Source organism: Sinocyclocheilus rhinocerous, unplaced genomic scaffold (assembly GCF_001515625.1).
Source record: "Sinocyclocheilus rhinocerous isolate Xijiao unplaced genomic scaffold, SAMN03320098_v1.1 scaffold2572, whole genome shotgun sequence".
Lineage (NCBI taxonomy): Eukaryota > Metazoa > Chordata > Actinopteri > Cypriniformes > Cyprinidae > Sinocyclocheilus > Sinocyclocheilus rhinocerous.
The window spans coordinates 222,319-231,385 of NW_015633224.1; the positions used below are offsets into that span (position 1 = coordinate 222,319).

The 9,067-nt window shown below is 35.7% G+C and overlaps 1 protein-coding gene across 4 annotated transcripts in view; it reads right to left on the reverse strand.

Moving 5' to 3' along the window:
* The window catches only part of LOC107743959 (TBC1 domain family member 12-like), a 28,176-nt gene that overhangs the window by 9,370 nt on the left and 9,739 nt on the right, over nucleotides 1-9,067 (reverse strand). For 2 of the 4 annotated variants that reach the window (XM_016557420.1, XM_016557419.1), the window contains exons 2-5: nucleotides 7,906-8,734; nucleotides 6,836-6,947; nucleotides 5,833-5,889; nucleotides 2,512-2,633 (exon numbers count right to left, since the gene is read on the reverse strand). In XM_016557420.1, coding sequence (XP_016412906.1) covers nucleotides 2,512-2,633; nucleotides 5,833-5,889; nucleotides 6,836-6,947; nucleotides 7,906-8,734 — 1,120 coding nt within the window. The remainder of the gene's footprint in view (nucleotides 1-2,511; nucleotides 2,634-5,832; nucleotides 5,890-6,835; nucleotides 6,948-7,905; nucleotides 8,735-9,067) is intronic. The other 2 variants (XM_016557422.1, XM_016557421.1) reach the window with 1 other exon arrangement.

A 9,067-nucleotide genomic window follows, 5' to 3' on the forward strand; every position in this document is an offset into this window, starting at 1 on the left:
AAATATGCCATGGAGGGATATATAAAAGATTTTAAAATAAATATGGTGGTTACCAACAAGATTAATTTATAAGCGAGGGTTTGCAGATCACAATGCAAGCGGGAGAAGCCTCATGTTACGGTCGTCACACTCGCAGATGACAACATCCAGGATCAACACTGTTCATGTACCGCAGGGTACGATTAAATTAATTTACATTTAACCACTTTAATATGGAGAGGCACTGAAATGTAGACCTTTGTTTATGTGTTTTTGCCCTACACTGTACAAGACGCGAGAACAGTCCGCTATTTAGGTTTGTATGGACTCACTAACTTTAACGTTAGCTAGTTTTAGCCAGAGATGCCTTGCTGAAGCACAAGATGACATTAACGTTCTGCCTGAGCAGATGAAAATTGTAACTTAATGAAAGCATGACAACCAGAAAATGAACGTTTTTCTTTTCATTGGGATTGGGGTTGAATGCTTAGGGACATTTTGCTTGTCTTGTTTGGGTTTAGGAAATGGAATAAAGTCAATTCCATTGCCCATCCTCACAGGGTACCAGGAAATCAGTGTTACAAGTATTGTTTTACAATTGTTGTAGCATCAACACCATCAAACCATTGAGAGCTTCGTATCTTCCAATGTTTCTTTATGGCGCTAAAACCTAAAGATGTCCGAGTTCCAGTCTTCGTGCAACTGATACTCAACTGCCTCTGGCTCATCAGCATTCGAGGGGAGGGGCTTACCGATAGGTCAATTAACTCATTTAAACTGATTTGGGATGTACGATATGGACGGGTGAAATGACCGTCATTTATATGCATCTTTAACCCTTGGCAGCGATACATATCACCGAACAGTAATTAGGCTTTCACTACACTGAACAAGTTTCATAATCCTCAGTCTCAACACAGAACAAATGAATGTCCAACTTCACCCACATATATTCATGTAAAGCCATATATACTATATAGCAAACCTCAGCTTAAATTATCGCAAAATGTGAGCTCTATTATTGCAGAGATCTATATGTAAAGTCGGATTTCTATGTACTGTATATCCACCTTTATTCACATACATGCAGTATACTCACATAAAGTAATATATACTATACAGCCAATTTCACCTGCTTGATTGTTTATATCATTGCACTGTGCAATCTATATTGTCACCCAGCTCCAGTTGGCTAAAACCAATAAAAGACTTGAAGATATTAAAATATGGAGAAAAAAAAAACACCACATGATTTTTTGTCTATGTCAGAGCTCTGCACAAAAAAAAATGAAATTATCAAAATATTAATAGGTATGTATTTCAAGACTTTTAAAATCAAGGTGAAAAAATATATTTAAAACAAAACAAAAAAACTGCAATATAAATATGCAATAAAGTGATATATTGTGAGCAAAATATTTTATTGTCAAAAGATTATTACAAACTACAGCTGATTACGACAAGAAAAATCTCTTAAAATGAAAGCACTAGTTTATATTGTGCTGCACCTGGTTATATGCATCTTTAACCCTTGGCAGCGATACATATCACCAAACAGTAATTAGGCTTTCACTACATTGAACAAGTTTCATAATCCTCAGTCTCAACACAGAACAAATGAATGTCCAACTTTACCCACATATATTCATGTAAAGCCATATATACTATATAGCAAACCTCAGCTTAAATTATCGCAAAATGTGAGCTCTATTATTGCAGAGATCTATATGTAAAGTCGGATTTCTATGTACTGTATATCCACCTTTATTCACATACATGCAGTATACTCACATAAAGTAATATATACTATACAGCCAATTTCACCTGCTTGATTGTTTATATCATTGCACTGTGCAATCTATATTGTCACCCAGCTCCAGTTGGCTAAAACCAATAAAAGACTTGAAGATATTAAAATATGGAGAAAAAAAAAACACCACATGATTTTTTGTCTATGTCAGAGCTCTGCACAAAAAAAAATGAAATTATCAAAATATTAATAGGTATGTATTTCAAGACTTTTAAAATCAAGGTGAAAAAATATATTTAAAACAAAACAAAAAAACTGCAATATAAATATGCAATAAAGTGATATATTGTGAGCAAAAGATTTTATTGTCAAAAGATTATTACAAACTACAGCTGATTACGACAAGAAAAATCTCTTAAAATGAAAGCACTAGTTTATATTGTGCTGCACCTGGTTAGTTAAAAGTTTTATGATGAAGCTTTATTATAAAGCTGCTTTGAAACATGTATAATGTGAAAGGCACTATATACAAATAAACATTATTTTGACTATATGCAGGTCAACTCCTAAACTACTACCTTTCAACATTTATTTTCTTCAAAATCAAGAAGAAAGAAATTATAATTATATAAATGATTACATAAAATAATATTTTTATATAAAATAATATTAAAACAATTTTAAAAATGTAAATACAGGTATCACTAAAAAACTTTCTTTTATTGTCAACAAATTATTCCAAACTGCAGCTAGTCAACTTGGAAGAAACAGCTTTTACTCACGCGGGACGGTCCTCTAATATGAGCGCTGTGGTGGACAATGGTTCGAATTCCAGGTTCTTCCGTCGGCCCTGAGCGGGCAGGGAGGGACTCTGGCCCGATTTAGACACCTTGGTCTCGTACTCCTGTGAGAAGAGCAACAGGTCAGGTTCAGATGCGTGCGGACAGAATCACAGGCTTGTGAGAGTTGAACATGAGAATATGGAGGCAGGTGGCAGACGTGTGAAGATGAAGCGCATGGGTCATTGCGTGTGATGTTTACAGCCACAGAGAGAAAGACTGGTCATGTGAAAGTTGGGTGCTTGTTCATATGAGGAAGTGTGAGGACACCTGAACGTTTCAAAACCTCGTGCTGCTTTAAGGAATCGTGTAAAAACCACATCTAACCGCAGAGGTGTTTTCCTGAGAACGGTCAGCCTGGCTGGTGCGGTTCCTCTTCCTGTACCATCTACAGCACAAGCTCAAAACCACTTATCATTACTGACTGAACAGCAGCACAAAGACTCTTCCTCATCTGTCTGAGAAGCTTCTACAGATGTCAATGGACAATATGTGAATGGGGACCTTCTTCAAAGATATGTGGGTGAAGAAAGGAACCAGTCAGAGAGGAGAGAACAGAGGATCAACTGGTGTTTATCATGCACAGTTTAGCTGCTTGATGTCAGAAGAAGAACATTTAGGGTTCATACTAAAGAGCTGCATATTTACATATCCAGACTTAGGGATCAACAGTAAAAAGGTTCACTCAATTTGTTGATTTGTCCCCATTAAAAGGAATGATCCATTTTTATGTTTATTTTTAGCAACATATATGATTAAATTAATATTCAATATCTAATTTAATATTATCTATTTAAATATATAATTAAATATATACAATTTCTTTTTTGTATAATAATAATAATAATAATAATAGTTCATCATTTATTTTATTTTACATAATAATATAATATTAAATATTTTAATTACATATTTTTACCTACCCAAAATATTTATGTTTTCATTAAATGTTACATTTTACTTAATATTTCTTCTTTAGAAAAGAAAAATTTACAAAATATATTTTTCACGAAAATAAAAAATATTTTCAGTAAAGGTACATTTTTCTTTACTATTTTTTCCCCCCTCTTTTTCTTTTAAAAATGAACATGAGAATGTGGAGGAAGGTGGCAGGCGTGTGAAGATCAAGGCGTGCTGAGGCTGGTATGAAGCGCATGGGTCACAGCGTGTGATGTTTACAGCCATGGCGAGAAAGTTGCCTGTTTGTTCATATGAGGAAGTGTGAGGACACCTGAACGTTTCAAACACTCGTGCTGTTCTCAGGAATTGTGTAAAAACCACATCTAGCTGCAGAGCAGTTTTCCTGTGAACGGTCAGTTTGGCTGGTACGGTTCCTCTTCCTGTACCATCTACAACACAAGCTCAACCCCATTAATTATTACTGACTGAACAGCAGCACAAAGACTCTTCTTCATCTGTCTGAGAGGCTTCTGCAGATGTCAATGGGACCTTTTTCTAAGATATGTGGGTGAAGAAAGGAACTAGTCAGAGAGGAGAGAACAGAGGATCAACTGGTGTTTATCATGCACAGTTTAGCTGCTTGATGTCAGAAGAAGAACATTTAGGGTTCATACTAAAGAGCTGCATATTTACATATCCAGACTTAGGGATCAACAGTAAAAAGGTTCACTCAATTTGTTGATTTGTCCCCATTAAAAGGAATGATCCATTTTTATGTTTATTTTTAGCAACATATATGATTAAATTAATATTCAATATCTAATTTAATATTATCTATTTAAATATATAATTAAATATATACAATTTCTTTTTTGTATAATAATAATAATAATAATAATAATAGTTCATCATTTATTTTATTTAATATTATAATATTTAATATAATATAATATAATATTAAATATTAATATTAAATATTTTAATTACATATTTTTACCTACCCAAAATATTTATGTTTTCATTAAATGTTACATTTTACTTAATATTTCTTCTTTAGAAAAGAAAAATTTACAAAATATATTTTTCACGAAAATAAAAAATATTTTCAGTAAAGGTACATTTTTCTTTACTATTTTTTCCCCCCACTTTTTCTTTTAAAAAAAAGAACAGTTACCTAATTTATCTAGCTAACTCTTACTGATGCTATCATAACATCTTCTACAAAGTCTTGACTGTAAAAAAACAGCAGAAACTACAATGTCTTACAGTAGGTTAAAGGGACCACACTTTACATTTGAGGTTCAATAATATTAATTAGTGCATTAGGTATAATGAACTAACAATAAACAACATTTCTAGAACATTTATTAACGTATTTACATTTATGAACAATATATTCAGTGAATGTCATAACTTTATATTCCATATATTGTTCATTGTTAATTCATGTTGTCCATAATACATTATTTAACAGAACTTAAAATGTTAAAAATATATTGGTAAACGTAGAAATTAATCATTTGTATTATTAAATGCTGTAAATACATTGTTCATTGTTAGTTCACGTTAGCTGTTGCAATAACTTTCACCCAAAATGTTAAAACTCCATTTAACTTTCTTCTGTGAATGCAAAAAAAGATTTTTAAGGAACATTCACACAGCTCTTTTCCATACAATAACCCATTTTTAAAAACTACTGCAATATTTTCCTCATGATACTGTACTGATACTCTCACATTGAAAAAAAAAATATCAATATTTGTTTTAAATGTGTCTCATTTCACAAAAAAGCAAACCATTTATCGCCTAAAAAAGGTTCTAAAAAATTAAAGGATGGTCATTACGAGCAAGACAGAATATGTTGTGTCAAGATGTGGCCAGATTAAACTAGAAACAAACCACAAAACGTCAACTTTGCAAAAGTGCAAATCAAATTTAACAGCTACATGAAAGATTTTCAGTAAATTACTTAAATTTCAGTCTGTTCCTTACGCAAAACTATCAGACAACTTCACAAGACGTGAAATAGAGCACACAAGTCATACGGACTATGGATGAGGTTGATGGCCCTGGTCACTGTATGATTTAACTATGGAAAAGAGCAGCGTGAACAGTCTTCAAAATATCTTATTTTGCATTCTACGGGAAGACAAGTCATACAGGTTTAATATGACACAAGCACGAGTAAATTACTTTATTTTTGGGTGAACTATCCTTTCAACGCAGCAAATGTTACAGCACTAGTCAAGCAAGCATGTCATGTGACGCAAGAGTGGCTGAAATGACTGATGGGAAGTGAAGGCGTACGGCTCCGTGCACAGAACAAACATGAAGGAGAGCTCATTTAGAAACCAAACGTCATACCCCTGAACTTAAGAGATTGGGTGTCGATACAGATGTGAGATTGCCTGGGTTACCTTCCTGAAGAGAGAGCAAAATGAGAGAAATAAGCAGAAACAACGGCCTGGCCTTCAAAACTGTGCTGACTGGACTGCTTCAGAGGAGTTTATGCTGACATGATTCGTGACAGCAAGATCTGCTGTTTATTGAATGGCCTTTATTCTGACTGGATCCGGTTTTTCTTCTTATTTGTGTGTAGTTTAAATCAATAAACAGTAGGAACCGAGCAGTTTGGCTGTTAGTAATCTAAGAGAACGTGTAGAGAGCCCTGTGTGTGTGACAGAAGATAAGCAGGGCAGAGATAGCGTGAGGCCATGCATTAAATAAAAACACAACACACACATTGGACATGTGCGTTTGTACACGTGCTGACCTCTAAATGACCTTCTTGGTCTTTCTCCTAAAAACACAGATGCACTAATATCCTGAATGGAAATGAAGCCAGCTGTACTCCACACACTGCAGCCGAGCTTGGACTGCTAGATCAGGCCTCAGCACACAGACTAACACACAGTCTCTTAGAGGTACTGTAGTGTAGTTTGCCTAAACGACAGAAGTGAAACTTGTAAAAAGATGTCTGCTGAGATGAACTGAATTGGTTCTGGTTAGACAGCACCAAAAGCAGAACTGCTTAAAACCGTTTCTTCCAGAGTCCAAAAACCTTTCACAGGCGGGTGAATTGAGAAGATTTGCAAGTCTATAGACCGATCTATTCTCACAGTTTTTATCAGCTCAGCTCTGTCTAGTGTTTTTTATTTATTATTTAGTTTGCCACTGTTTATGCTGTTTGCCTATTAAAGGGTTAGTTCACCCAAAAATGAAAATTCTGTCATTAATTACTCACCCTCGTGGGGTGAGTTTTGATTTCATGTTCACACACACAAAAAAGAAAACAATAAACAGCTATTTAAAATATTGATACAACAGTTCTATGAAGACTCTCATTCTGAATCAGGTGTGAACAGACCTGCTGAATGGTTTTGGAATTTTTGGGAGGACTCTCTCTCAGCGGGACCTTTCCAAACAGTTTCCATCCTGGTGCACTCTGGGCTTCCCTCTGCTTTCTGGAGAACAGACTTCTGCCAAAGACATCATCACAGAGCATCTGTCAAAACCTGAAAAAACTGCACTGACAATGCACAAAAATAACTGCAAGTGCAACAAGCCAGTTCTGTGTGCTGATTTTGGCTTAACAGCGTGCAGATAACCCTGATAGTGTAAGTCACTGACTTGAGAAGAACGCCACTACAGCCTGTGAACTGAGATAAAGCACAAGCTGATTCACAATGAATTATGAAAACCATGAAGCATGAAATGTGAAGAAATGTTCCTCTTTTGCAGGCGCTGCCAGAAACACAGCTGTTGAGACTGAGATCTGATCTGCGACTGAGCTGTAACGTGCATCGTAAAATATGAGGAAATTCATAGTTCAAGTTTCCAGTCAGCTCAGTAACTGGAAGGAGACAGAATCTTGGTCAAAAGATTCTTTTCAAGTGTTATGTGTTGAAAAAAAAAACATAATTTCTTGAAGAGAAGTGTCTTTTGAGAAGTTTCTTATCACTATTTACTTAGCCCATAACATTTTATTTTCTTTGCTCCATGAAAAACTAAATAAAAATATTTATAAAAATATCTTAGCTACTTTTTTTATATCCTTTTAAAGCTGAAATATAAATCACCATCCACTTTTGAAGAAGAACGGCTTATTAAAATCTCCTTTTGCATTTCATGGAAAAAGAAAAAAAAAAAAAGAGTTGAAATAACATGAGAATTAGTATATCATGAAATTTTAGTTTTTGGGTAAAATATGCCTTTAAATGAACAGTACAAACCATTTAAGAAATAAATGAATAAAAAAAACTATTCTACATAATATGGTTTAAAACTTTTTCACTACTTTTTTTATTATTAATATTTGAAAAAGTTTTCACTTTCTGATAGGCTCAATATAATATAATATGTACCTGCGAATTGTGGTTCTCATATTTAGCTAAAGCAGTATTTCATATGAAGCAAAACTGTATAGCATAACAATACCTGCTGAAGATCTCAGAGATGCCGTGTTTCCTCTGGCTGAGAGTCAGATCTGCGACAGCAACACTCAACACACCAGGGATGTTGTCTGGGGCGCTCTGACGCCGACTCATCTCATAAGTGTTCCTGGGTTTCAGACTCACGTCAGTGAAGCTCGAGTCATCAGGTCTGTCTGATGTGGAAAAGGTCTCGTCATCGTCCGGACTCAGAGGAGCAGAGTCAGTGTTGAGGAAAGTGCTGGAGGAAAACATCCTGAGAGAGAGACCTTCAGAACAACTTCTGGTATCGTTAAACGCTGAATTCTGGGCATTTGAACAGTCTTCCGAGCTAGTAGTTCTGGCTTCAGCTGCATCTTTAGGTGGAGGTGCAGAAGCAACGGCATCCAAAGCACCACCTCTGGAGCCTGCCAACAGTTCTCCGTTTGCAATCACACAGTTATCTTCTGAATTCAAGTAGCTTCCTGCAGGATGAGATGACTTCGGATCGTCCCGCTCAGTTACTTCATGTGTACCGTGGCCTGCATGTCCATTTGGGAGCTTAGTGCCACATGGCTGGGTACTGGTCTTATCGCATGACTCTGGCACCTCGTGGTCCTGGCTGCTGTGCAATTGGCCTTTCTCTCCCTGCGTCATTCCAGTTTGGGAGAACATGCCTTGCATTATGTTCTCCTGGCTGTCTATAACATCTGCGATGTGTGGAGGTGGTCTGCCTTCCTCAGCACCCCTGCCTCCAGAGGAAGATGACTCCACCATCAGCTTCACAGGTGAATCTACAGAATGCCCACAATGCTCGGAGATGACACTGCTCTTTTGGACCCCGCTGGGTGGATAACCTAAAATAAACCAATTTGAAAATATACGCAGTGAAATATTTAGCATGTTTCAAATCCTGCTAAGCAGTCTACCAAGAAGACTGCACTTTAGAGCATGTTTTAAACTAGGGCTGCACAATTAATCGAAATTAAATCGCAAAGGCGATGAAACTGCGTTTGATTAATCGTACAGCCCTATTGAAACATTTGATTCATTGTTTTGTGTCATCGTTTGTAATTTTTGATTCAGTATTTTAGGCATTAAAGATCACATAGCCTATGTTTTGGGACATCTGAGTCAGTATTTTGAGTCAGTACATTTCATTCAGCTTGGTTGAACATCATAATTACATT